The sequence below is a fragment of the Candoia aspera genome, chromosome 3 (genome assembly GCF_035149785.1).
Source record: "Candoia aspera isolate rCanAsp1 chromosome 3, rCanAsp1.hap2, whole genome shotgun sequence".
NCBI lineage: Eukaryota > Metazoa > Chordata > Lepidosauria > Squamata > Boidae > Candoia > Candoia aspera.
This window is the reverse complement of record NC_086155.1, coordinates 166,103,400-166,116,983: the sequence shown is the minus strand read 5'-3', so window position 1 is coordinate 166,116,983 and position 13,584 is coordinate 166,103,400. Positions and strand designations below refer to the sequence as shown.

The window sequence follows — 13,584 nt, the reverse complement described above, 5'->3', positions numbered from 1 at the left end:
TTATTGACAGTCCTGGTGAACTGATATCTGTTGGGTCACAAAGAATTGGAAGTGACTGAATAATAATAATAATAATAATAAGAAGAAGAAGAAGAAGTATTTCATAGAGCATAGCCTCTTTCGCCTGTATCTGTGTGTGCATCCCAAAGTAATCAGCTTACGTTTGTTGGCTTTTTAAAGCTTACTGTAGATAGATGTACAGTTTTCTTGGAAATAGACTTGGAATTTTTTGAGAAGTGCATCAGGATCAAGAAATGTGATCAGATCAGGCAAACTGCAATATTGCAGCTTTGTGCTCTATATAGTGTTTTATGGTCTCATGTTTTAAAAGAATATATGGAGGTTCTTATACAGTCCCAAGCATGTGAGGTTCACTGCACTGCGTCTAGTAAAACAAGGGTTCGTTGTATCTGTATGATGGTATACACAGTTTGTTCAGTAGAAGAGACTCCACAGTTTGTTCACTTTTGCATTAAATATAAAATGTTTCCGTGATGCCAGACAGGACCTGTTCATTTTCTTTTTACCATAATAAAGATATTCTTAGTCCATAAGAAGCTCATGTTTGTGGCTAAGTTATGATTCTTGTTTTGTTTAATTTTTTAAATAAAAAAAAACTTCGTCAACTACCCCCACTTATTTTTCAGCTGAGTTTGAAGATAAGTGGTATGGAATACTGTAAATGATGTAACCATATATGCATACATACATAAATCGAATTGATCTAAAGCTGCTTCCTTTGAGCAAGCAGATTGGTTTTTTTTTTTTGCTTCCTCTAACTTGTCTGAAAGATCGTATGCTAAATACTTTGGGCATACAATGAAGTGAGTGAGAGTGGGCTGATTTATTTCATATCTGCTCATTTTTCTCCCACATAGGCACAGAAAATGTCATCTCAGTGAATGGGGAAATGGGTTTCTTATCATTTGCTCCTATACTAGGGCAAAGAGGCAATGGCCTTGTACTCTGTTTACAGAGCTGTAAAAGCAGTATTTTCCCCTGCCGTTTGTTGGACTGGGAATGATGATAATGACATCTCTAGCCAGTCGATTTTTAAAAAAAAATTCACTGCATTTGTTTTCTCTCTAATGAGTGTTAAAAGGTAGTGTTGGCATTTTAATCCCTTCCCCCAAGTTCGTGCATCTTTTCACAGCTAACGTATATAATTTGTGAAGTTATACCTCCACTCAGACCGTGCCTCCCCGAGATGCTTTTTACCAATTCACCTTCGCCTTTCTCTGGATAGGTAAGTGCCAGACAAAGCAATGGGTTAAAGCCAACCACTCTTTTATTTTCTAAAATTGCATCTCAATAAGTCTTAGAAAATAAAGAAAATAAATGAGACACAGAAGCATTCTTGGAAGTAAATATGGTGCTTGTGGCTGGTACAATGTGCTAACGTCCTACAGTATGTATGTTTGTATGTATGTATGTAATTTATTTGTTTGTTTGTTTGGAATACATATTTATTTCAAATAAAATCAGAGCCTGGTGGATATTAAGGCAAGTAGGTGTATCTACCGCAGGAATAGGTAATTCTTCAGACCTGTGTCTGCATTCATTCCTAGGCAGTGTGATGAACTGCTTGTTCAATCAAACCTCTGTGGTGGCAGGCGCACAGAAAGCTTCTTCCTCATGATGAGGAAGGGATAAAGAGGACTCCTCTAGCATGATAGCATGCTTCCTAGCAGTAGGCCAAGCAGATGAATGGGGAGCATCAGTACTCACATAGCTTCCCATACCTGCTCAATAATACAATCTAATGCCAAGTTAAATAACTTAAATAAATACAGCATGCATTTCCTTAAATAAATACAGCATGCATTTTGTAAGTAGAGAAAAATATTTGCTGGAAAATGCTATTGCTTAATGGAATCCAAATATATGAATTTCTGTTTTGTGTTCCTAACATTTGTCTATCAGAAACCCCTCTCATTCTTGTCCACTTTTCATTATATATAGTAATCAAGCTTTAATATATTAGCAAACAGAAATTACTGGGAATATTTTTCAGTACTTGCAAAGCATGAGGTCTCTCTTTTTTAAAAAATATCTGAACTGCTTTGGGGCTGAATTATGTTTAATTTTTAAAAATACACAAGTAGTGAACTTCGAGAATGCATGCAAATACCAACTTTTTTTAATCCTTAAATTTTAGTGATAGCAAAATGCTAGTTGAAAACTTAAACTAAAGTATAAAGAAACTACTTCTTACTGACTATAAAATTGTGATATACCTGGGTGTTTTGCCAAGTGTCCAGGCAGTAATCAGGTACTCAAACAATTGGTTCTTTTGGATCCAGAGACAATAAGCACACCAATGAATAAAGAGAGTTTAAGCTTTATTATTAACTTAAGCGAACAGATTTAAACAGAAACACAGTTTAGGCAGATTTAACAGAAGCATAAAAAGCATAAGAGCAAGAAAGAAAAATCATAACATACCAAACAAGATGATATCCAATCTCCCATAGGCTGCCAGGAGCCCCTTAATAAGGACAGTGGAGATACCCCAAGGCGGCTCAGTGCTCAGGTCTGTGCAGAAGCTGCCTGTGAACATACCCCAAGGCGGCTCCATTTCCGGAGTACTCAGCCCTAAGTCTGAGGGGAAGCTTCCCAAGCCCATTTTGCACACAGCACCCGGTATCCAGGTCTGTGGCCAAGCTCCCAAACTCAAAAGGCAGTCCCAAGGTTTTTATTGAAGTCTGGCCCTAAAACCTCGTGGCTCTGTTTCCATGGTTCAGAGACTGCAGGATTTGACCTTGACTGGAGAGTTCCCAGGGTCTGGGCATCTGTTCATGACATAATTCAAGAGCCTGGAAGCTATACAGATAAGCTAGTGCTAACGTAAACAATCTTGGGGTTTTCTTTTCTCCCCCCCCCCCGCATTTCAAATAGAAATAAAAAAACATCAAGCCAACTAAACATTAGTATAACTCAAAATAAACTCTAAGCTTCTTCGTGTGAAGGAGAAAATCAAAATATGTCATTTAAACTCCTCGAAATAACAATGGTCTTCTGCATTGCCACTACAGTGGGCAACATGTTTGAGGAAAAAACCCATGTAATTAAATATATGATTATATGTCTTTATATAACATATGTACTGGAGAGCAATAAATGGCTCAAGTTAGACAAGAATTGAAATTGCCCTTTCGAAAGATTGTTCCTTTAAATGTAGCTGCTCATCAGACAGCTCTATGTGCCTTGATTAATATTCTAAATTTCAATAGTTTAACTTTAATTTTATTTAAGTTATTTACTAAGTGATTAAAGGGCTTTCTTTAATAAACTTTATGTTCATTCTATATTACTGGTTCAAAACAGAAATGGTAGCATTATTTATACACCCACATACACACACATGTATATGTAAAAACAAGCATCTCCTGAATTGTAGGACATGAGCAATATAACAGTTGACTTGTTACTGTCTAACTTTTGTTTTAGCTTCTAAAGCAGGTGACAGCACCTGGCCAACTTTGTCTAAGTTTAAAAACCAATTAGGGTTGGGGATAATTACTGCTTTCTTGGGAGACCACCAGAGAATAGCAGGGAGTTTGGCTAGACTGGGAAGTTAAAAAACATCTTGGAAATGGCTGTGGCAAACCACTTCCGTACTGTTGCCAAGAAAACTGCATGGTCACCAGGACCACATGACTTGGAGGCATCTTTACCTTTCTGTACAGTAGTAGCAACACTGAGATTAAAAGCATGATTGATAATTTGCAGAATTGACAAATTAAGTGACATTTTTGCCAGTTTAAATTACTCTGTTTAACTAGTTATTTGAGTATATGATCTGTCTGTATATTTTTGAAATTTGCAATTCAAAATGCATCAGTCCTAACTTCATGCCTCTCATACATTTGAGGTTAGCCATACTATCGTTTCTGGTACTAACTGTTGAATAGAAATTTTGTCTAAGTGACAAATTGCCTTTAAGAATCTACTAAGAATTATTTATTGAACTGATATTTTTGTATGTCACTGTTCCTCCATGAACCTCAGACTTGCACACATGGGTTTTGCTTCATATCCAAACTTGTTTTGCTTTACGTAATAATATAGGGAACATACTCAATTCCATGGATTTATGTTGAATCTTGGAAATAAAAACAATACATCAAGACAGTGCCTGGCCTAGATCAGAGATTGACAATGTGTGGCCCTCTGCATAATGAAGTATTGTCAGATAAAATGCTACAAGAACAGCAGGTTTATGCTGCTCCTATGATTCTCTCAACCAACATATTTTGAACCCAGCTCATTTCAGATACGTGGAAATACAACTCATAATGTTCCTAATCTACTGTGGCCAAAAGTAGAGACTTCTACAGAAATAGGAATACAACTTTCATCAACTTCTCTATCATAAAGGAAACTGGGAGGGATGATGATATTTGTAGTCCAACATGTCTGGAGGGTGGCTGGTTGGAGAACTATTGTAACAGAAGGCTTATCACCCCCTCCCAAATATTTTCATCTCTTTTTTCACCATGTTTGCACAACATGCTAAAATGTTATCTGTTGGTAAGATTGTTAAAGGTGCTACAAAGATTATTACAGTTTAAGGATGTAAAGGCACTATTGAATCACAGGTAGTCCTCATTTAACGATGGTAATTGGGACCAGAATTTCTGTTGCTAAGCAATGCAGTCATAAAGTGCAATGTCACATGAATGCATCGCTTAGCATTGGCAATCCTGGCACTCCCCGTTGTCATCGGGGAGGATTGCAAGCCGTTAAGCAGGTCCCAGGTGGCTCACAAATTGGCAGATAAGGCACAGCGTGAGCACAACAGGGCTGTGGGTGGCTGCTGTCCAGCAGGGAAGGGTACAAGGGTGGCCTGTAAGGCATGAGCGCGGCAGGGCTGGGGGTGGCTGTTGCCAGGTGGGGAGGGTGTGAGCGACTTACCAGAGCAACTTGCAACCTTTCCTGCTGGTTTCCCCATAGAGTTTGCTTGTGGGAAGCTGGCAGGGAAGGTTGCAAATGGCAATCACATGATCCTGGGATGCTGCAAACATTTTAAGTGTGAGCCGGTTCACAAGGACCCAAATTACAATCACGTGACCACAGAGGTGCTGGGATGGCTGGAACTTTGAGGACTGGCCGTAAGTATCACTCGTTCAGCACTGTCGTAACTTCAAATGGTCGCTGGATGAGTGGTTGTTAAATGAGGACTATCTGTACACACCAAAAATGTGGAACTTATCACTATAGAACAATGGATTTATCACCCTTAGGTAATAGCAAAAAAGAACAATGGTAGAATGATAGAATTTCCCCAGATCTACAATGCTTGATGATAGACTTATGTTCACTTTCTGTTTATGAGCTGGCAGTTCATTGACATAATGGACACACAGTTATTTTGTGTGGTTGAGATTTAATGACTTGCTTAAAAATTAATTTGGGATAATCTCCATGATTTCTGTCAGAAAAGAAGTGTTGTAAAAGTTTGTGATGGGCTGAAGAAATGCTGACAGAAAAGAACTTACGTTGTAAGGATGAATAAATCAAGTAGGAGTATTTGCTCTGTGTTATGTATTTGCTATATGTGCTATGTGCTAGGAGAGGCAGGGGAAGGAAGAAGGAAAAAGACTTGGCTGCATTTTTCTTGGCATTTGTGAATGCTGTAAGCTGAGTCAGTTCTCTTCCTATCACCAAGTCCTCTTCAAACTCCTCCTAAGAAAATATGCTTAGTTTTCTGTTTAAAAGAGGGATGCAACAGATGCCTTCTTAATCAATGAAGAGCAGTTAGAGAAATTAACTGTTGCTGTTTCTTGGCAGAGAAAGCTATGGTGCAACAGGCAATGACCAGCATTTAAAAAAATTTCTCTTAAAGGTAATAGCCTTCTCTTACAAAATTTGTACTCAGTCGAGCATACGTGGAAAATCAAATCTTTTCCAAACCTGTCATTGAATAAAATGCCATGCAGGCCCTCAAATAGTACTTTCATTGTTTGCAAGATATGTTTAGTTTATTTTTAAGAGCATAATTGTGCTTACTCTTGAATTTTTACATAAATAACCGAGAGCAACTTTTGCCTTTCATTTTCTGTCTGTCTGTCTATCCTATAAAAAATAGGATACTTTCAAGCTGCTATATTTTGGCCAAATCAATCTTCATCAAATTTCAGATGTTTGTAGACATATTTTCTTAACGCTTCTAAGTGTGTGCCAGTTTTTATAAAACTTAGATGTAAGGTTTTATCTTATAACTCATAAAATATTGAGAGAAAAAAGACAAAACCTTCACAATGCTCCCTCAACTTGCTAATTCTGAAAAGTCATTATGTTTGTTGAATTGGTGGCATGGGAAACTGCAGTTGATAGGAGACTCAGCTATACATGTGAATCCTAATTGGGAACACGCAGAATCTTGCTGTGGCCACAAAACTGGATGCTTTGTTTGCAATTTGTGGGCGAATCATAATGAACAGCTCCCTCCCTTCCCAACACAGAAACTGTTCTGTTTTTTTTTTGTCTGACAGTCAAAACCAGTCTGTTTGGAGGGCTCTGGAACAAACTCTTCAACAAAGACCTAGATTCTTCAGGGAAGTTGAGATCAAGATTTATCGTGATATAGGCATGGTCAAAACAGCAAGGTTATGAGATTAAAAGATGAAGAGTTAGTCTCAGGTTTACTTTAGCAGCCTGCAAGCCTGATCTGAAGAGTTTTATAGTCTGATCTCTTACAGACCTGGCAAAGTTGATCTGTATGGATGCATTCCAACCAATGGCAGAGGAAGTCAGCTTTTTCTTTGAAGAAGTCCCCTGCTTCTGACTTCTAGATGGGGTTCCCTGCAGCAGGTGGCTGCCTTATTTTCACGTTTTGATGTCAATGCTCCTTAGTAGTGGGATAACTCAGATTCTCCCTCTGCACCAGATAGAATTATCTTTATCTGAAGAGACCATCGTCTGGTTGGGTAGAAACTCTTGGATCAAGCTTGGATCTTTTGTTTCAGAGTGTTGTGATTCTTCCTTCAAAAAAGAATTGGCCAGTGAGAGAATGATGAAAGTATTGTGTAACAAAGTATGGACTTACATTAATTCCCTGAAGTTCTCATTACCAGGAGGAGTGAAAATATTATATGTAGGCAGGTAATTATCTTAAAACCGCACATTACAAATTTTCCACCCAACAAGAGCAAATAGGAAGGAGGTACAAGTCAAATCGGTTTGCCATGAGCATAGTCTTCAGTGATCTGGTTCCCACACAAGAGGGATTACAAAACATAAAGGGAAACAACTAAATTACATTGGAGTACAACAATAATACTGTGGTGGTAGGTGTTGCACAACCAAAAAATATCTGATTGAATCACAAAACTGGAATTTGTGATGGATAATTATTAGGTCAGGAAAGGGTAGGAAAGAATAATTTTCTCTTAACTGTAAAAATTACATTTCATTGAAACCATGCTGGTTTTGAAGGATCCTTAAGAAAGAATAGCAATAATTTTCATGAATGAAAATGGATAATGTTAGTATATGTCTGTTCTGTCTAAATTAGATGCATATGTTTGGTAGGTTGGGCACTGTGACAGGTATGTTTGCTTCTGGTGATAAGGGGATGACTCTATGCTATTAGTTCCATAAGCCCAACTGATGCCAGTAAAATCTAACTTAAGTCACATTAAATTACCTAATTGGCTTGTATAGGAGCAAGTTGGATACAAAATAATGCAATTTTCCAAATGAAACTGAGGTTCTGCTTAGCTTAAAGCCTCAATTTTGTATATTTATAATTTTGAGCTTTAACATTTACATTTTAATATTTCTGAAAAACATGACCTAAGAATTAAGGGTTTCGCTGAACAGCAGTACAGTACTTTAAAGAAGAAACCTTGCATGGTTCTTTGTAGATTTTTTCCTGAGTTTGTGAAACACTATATTTTTCACACAGAAACAGAGGAATTTTTCTGGGAAAAAAACCCCATCCATTATTAAAAAAAAATGTTCTGTCACAATCACCACTTGCATAAAAATTACATAGTACAACACACTGTATAGCAGTGCTTCCCAAACTTTTTCCTTCATTACCCAAAACCGGTGTAACCCCAAGACGTGCAGGTTGTTAAGTGGGAAGCACAGGGAGTCCCAGGTAAGGAGTTGGGGGGTGCCGCAGGGGGGTGGGGGAAGCCCTAGGAGGCCCGTGCAGGCTGCACACAAGCTGGGGAGGGGGTGCTGAGGTGTGGCATGAACTCAGGGAGGCTGGGGAAGGAGGGCATTGGGTGTGTGCAAGCACCGGGAGGCCCGGGAAGGAGGGTGCTGGTGGGTGTGTGCATGCAAGCGAAGGGGTAAAGGAGGCTGCGGTGCATGCAAGTGAAGAAAGGCTGGGGTGGGTGGGTGAGACTTACCTGAGTGACTTGCGACCTCTGCTGGCTTCCCCATTGACTTTGCTTGTGAAAAGCCAGCAGGGAAGGTTTCATATGGTGATCATCTGACCACAGGATGCTGCAACCAGTCATAAGTGGGAGCTAGGTGCCAAGTGCCGGAATTTTGTTCATACAACTGCAGAGGTGCTGCAATGGCTGAAACTTTGAGGACTGGTGGTAAGTCCCTTCCTTCAGCACTGTTGTAACTTCAGTTGCTGAACGAATGGTAGTAACTCGAGGACTACCTGTATTATAAAAACATCACTGAATGATCTTCATGTCATTTAAACAAATTACCATTGGTAATTTCATCAATTTTCATCTTAATAGGAATGCTTTGGGAATTTTTCGAATATATTTTAGTACACATGGCAATCTTTAAGTCAATTTAAATGTCCCTGTCATGATTGGCTAGTGGGTTCTTGTGTCATTACCCAAAGAAAAACCACTTTTACCCAATTTTGAGTAATTTACCCAGGTTTGGGAAGCACTGCTGTATAGTGACACATACAAGGATTGTTAGAATTTTCCTTGACTCTATGCATCCTTTCCTTGGCATTGCTTTGCATCCTTTGCTTTGCTGTGGGTGGTGGGGGGGTAGGAAAAGGTTGAGGGAATTCAGTGGAAACTGGAGATATACTACATAACATATAGCATGCTAATCTAGCTGCCATTATTACATTAATATCCCATAATTCCTCTGGAAGGTCAGTGTGGTTTTCTTCTAATTTTATTTTCAAAAGAACAATGGAGTAGTGAGGTGGTTGGATTGAGTTTAGAGGTACTAAACCATCCAAAGTCATACAGGGACAGCATCCTTTTGTGGTCTTAGGGCAAACTTAATATTTTGGAGAAAGAAGAGGGGCATGGGATGTTGTTGTTGTTCATTTCCCTCCCTAGCTTTGTGGGAATTTTGGGATTTCTTTGTTTTTGTTTTTTAAACAATTTTAAGTCTGTTTTAGAGATTCTACTACATTTGTACAATTCTCTTAACAGGAAGGAAATCGTGTTGCTGATTTTCAGCAACTGTGGTGGAAGAGAGCCTTGAGAGTTGCAAAAGACAAAAGTGGGGGGTCTCAATGGCCCAAAAATTGCATGTCCATTGTCTCAGAAGAACTTGAATTTAGGTCTTCCCAGTCCAACAGCTTAGCCACTACCCCAGAGGTTTGAAGTGATTTTAAGAGGCAAAATGGCTTTGATATCTCTTAAAAATCTAGAACTTCCCCCCTCCCCTTTGGACAGTTTTTCCCATTTTGGGGCAGTTTAAGCAGCAAAATAGGTACCTTAAGCCTTTGCAAGTTCACTCCTTAACTACCACCCCACAAACATTTCTAAAAGGAAAACACAGTTCTGCAAATGTTGACCATGCTACTTGCCTGATGCTCATAATCCTTTGGCCTCAAAGCAGTCCCCGGATGAAAAAGTACTGTCCACCTCCTAACTGATGCATGAAATGATGGTGAGAAATATCTGATTTGCAAAGTAGCAACATAGTTGTAATAACGCATAGCAGTGAATTTGTATACAAAGCATTTCCTGTAAATTCAGTAAACCTTATAACAGCTCTAAGGAGTATTCAGCTTTGCCTAATGTTGTAGATTGCAGGGCAGAGTTGGCAGGAAGTGGCATTGTAAAAAACCTATTGCTTAGATTAGATTAGATTTAAACTGGGAGCTCAAAACTTAGTTTCCACAGTGTACTACCTAAAGGATTATAGTTGAATATTAACTTACTTTAATCATTAATCAATCATGACTTAAGTAATCAATCATGACTTAACTAATCAATCATGACTTAACTAACCAATCATGACTGGAGAGCCAGTTTGGCCTAGTAGTTAAGGCTTCAGGCTAGAAGCCAGGAGACTAAGAATTCTAGTCCTGCCTTAGGCATGAAAGCCGGCTGGGAGACTTTGGGCCAGTCACCCTGTCTCAGCCCAACTCACCTCATAGGGTTATTGTCATGGGGAAAATAGGAGGAGGAAGGAGTATTAGGTATGTTCGCCACCTTGAGTTATTTATAAAAATAATAAAGGCAGGATAGAAAATAAAATAATAAATAAATACATGACTTAAATGTTAATCTTTTTTTGTAGGTGAACCTATAGAAGGTCTTCGAGAGAGTGATTACCTTTTGATTCATTCATGCCGACAGTGGACAACTATTACAGCTCATAGTCTAGAGGAGGGCCATTATGTCATAGGGCCGAAGATAGAAATCCCTGTGCATTATGCCGGTAAGTATAGCTTCAGCTGTGAACTTTAGAAAACGGTGTATAAGTAGCTGTCCAATTTATCAGCTACAAAAATACTACCCCTGAAAGAAACTGACAATAATTTAGCAGACTAAGGTCCATAGAAATACTGTAGCTTACCCCTACAGCAGAAATATTTGATATGCTTCTGTTAAACGGTGTGACTTATCTAACCAAGTTTCACTGACCGCTGAAGGAAAATGGTACATGTCTCATGCAAAGCTATTATCAGAAGTCATTGTAAAAAATGGTCAAGTGGCAGCTATATTGTGTTTAAAATGTTTATCTAAGGACCTGATAGCCTTTTTGTGTTAGTTCACATGTGAACTGTGGAAAAGGTGTGAGCTGAGCTCATATTTTTATTGATAGGTTCTGTTGTAAACAAGTATTGGGTAGCCTCTTCCAGTGCACTTCCACTGCACTTAATCTTTTAGGGGTGACTAAATTGATGATGCAAATTGGGTGGAGACAGTCTGTAAGATTTTACTGAGTTTAAGGGGTGAGCTTGGGGTTTTTTTCTTTTTTTAAAACTATTTTAAGCCTACTTTAGGGTTTATATTACAGTTTTAAGTTTTTCTCATTTCAAAATGGAAGGATATTTTGTTACAATTTTCAGCAACCACAGACAAAGATGAATCTGGGGATTGCAAAAAATTGTTCAGTGATTATAGATTGCCTACCACTGGTGTACTCATTACATTACTTAAAGTTCATCCTGATCTTTTCTTTCTAGCAAATTGTAGGAATTCAGTGCTCAACAGGCTCCTTTTCAGGGTAGATTTATTGCACTGTCAGCCCACAAATTTGATTTTCTTTAATTTCTGCTATGGTTCTTTTTGTTTGTTTAGTTTAGTTTCTTTTTACAGGGGCAATCAAAACTTTATTCACTAATATAAACTTTGTTGGGCATATACTGTATATCTCTTCATTCAGTCTAAAAGACAGGCACATTCAAATGGCAAAACCATTTTTTACTACCTTTCAAAAAAATATTACAAGTTTTCACACTAGTTAATTAAGGGCAAAAATATCAGTACCTCCAAGAAAGATCATGTCTTAGAATTTCTGGGCACAGCACAGACAGTAATAAAAATCATTGCTATGCTATAGCAGTAAAATCAATTACAGCTTGATTTAACGTGGGGTAGCCCAGAAACCAGTTTCCCATTGTTTATGTTCAGTATTTGTATAGTTCAGTCAGCAAGGGTTTTTTTTCCTCTGTCTCCCTGGAGATTGTTGTAAGAGAATGGATGACATCAGATTACAGGTGGAGAAATTGTGCAGGAAGGAATATGGTGGATTCATGGCAGAAGGAAGTGGTTGGAGGAAGAGAAAGAAAAAGACATGAGATTGGATTTACTATCAGGTGACAATGAGCAGTGGTATTGGAAGGTGAAATTTGAAGACTGGCTGGTACAGCAGGAAGCTAGACTCCTGGGACAGTAGCTGGTGAAGTAGGGATAGACCCCCACCCCACCCCATGGTGATGGCTCTGGAGGAGAATGCCCTCAGAAGGGCTTGTTGTTTATTCGTTTAGTTGCTTCCGATTCTTCGTGACTTCATGGACCAGCCCACGCCAGAGCTTCCTGTCGGTTGTCAACACCCCCAGCTCCCCCAGGGACGAGTCCGTCACCTCTAGAATATCATCCATCCACCTTGCCCTTGGTCGGCCCCTCTTCCTTTTGCCCTCCACTCTCCCTAGCATCAGCATCTTCTCCAGGGTGTCCTGTCTTCTCATTATATGGCCAGAGTATTTCAGTTTTGCCTTTAATATCATTCCCTCAAGTGAGCAGTCTGGCTTTATTTCCTGGAGGATGGACTGGTTTGATCTTCTTGCAGTCCAAGGCACTCTCAGAATTTTCCTCCAACACCACAGTTCAAAAGCATCGATCTTCCTTCTCTCAGCCTTCCTTATGGTCCAGCTCTCGCAGCCATATGTTACTACGGGGAACACCATTGCTTTAACTATGTGGACCTTTGTTGTCAGTGTGATGTCTCTGCTCTTGACTATTTTATCAAGATTTGTCATTGCTTTTCTCCAGAGGATTAAGTGTCTTCTAATTTCCTGACTGCAGTCAGCATCTGCAGTAATCTTCGCACCTAGAAATACAAAGTCTTTCATTGCTTCTACATTTTCTCCCTCTATTTGCCAGTTATCAATCAAGCTGGTTGCCATAATCTTGGTTTTTTTCAGGGTTAGCTGCAGCCAGCTTTTGCACTTTCTTCTTTCACCTTCATCATCAGGCTCCTCAATTCCTCTTCGCTTTCAGTCATCAAAGTGGTATCATCTGCATATCTGAGATTGTTAATGTTTCTTCCAGCAATTTTAACTCCAGCCTTGGATTCCTCAAGCCCAGCATGTCGCATGATGTGTTCTGCGTTCAAGCTGAATAGGTAGAGTGAGAGTATACAGCCCTGCCGTACTCCTTTCCCAATCTTAAACCAGTCCGTTGTTCCATGGTCTGTTCTTACTGTTGCTACTTGGTCGTTATACAGATTCTTCAGGAGGCAGACAAGATGACTTGGTATCCCCATACCACTAAGAACTTGCCACAATTTGTTATGGTCCACACAGTCAAAGGCTTTAGAATAGTCAATAAAAGAGAAATAGATGTTTTTCTGAAACTCCCTGGCTTTTTCCATTATCCAGCGGATATTGGCAATTTGGTCCCTAGTTCCTCTGCCTTTTCTAAACCCAGCTTGTACATCTGGCAATTCTCGCTCCATGAATTGCTGAAGTCTACCTTGCAGGATCTTGAGCATTACCTTACTGGCATGTGAAATGAGGGCCACTGTTCGATAGTTTGAACATTCTTTAGTGTTTCCCTTTTTTGGTATGGGGATATAAGTTGATTTTTTCCAGTCTGATGGCCATTCTTGTGTTTTCGAAATTTGCTGGCATATAGCATGCATTACCTTGACAGCATCATCTTGCAAGATTTTGAA

General features: G+C 39.1%; 1 protein-coding gene across 1 annotated transcript in view; it reads left to right on the top strand.

Annotated features, from left to right (window-relative positions):
* The window catches only part of GAREM1 (GRB2 associated regulator of MAPK1 subtype 1), a 99,964-nt gene that overhangs the window by 19,297 nt on the left and 67,083 nt on the right, over positions 1-13,584 (top strand). Inside the window, exon 2 of the mRNA XM_063299236.1 lies at positions 10,480-10,620. Coding sequence (XP_063155306.1) covers positions 10,480-10,620 — 141 coding nt within the window. The remainder of the gene's footprint in view (positions 1-10,479; positions 10,621-13,584) is intronic.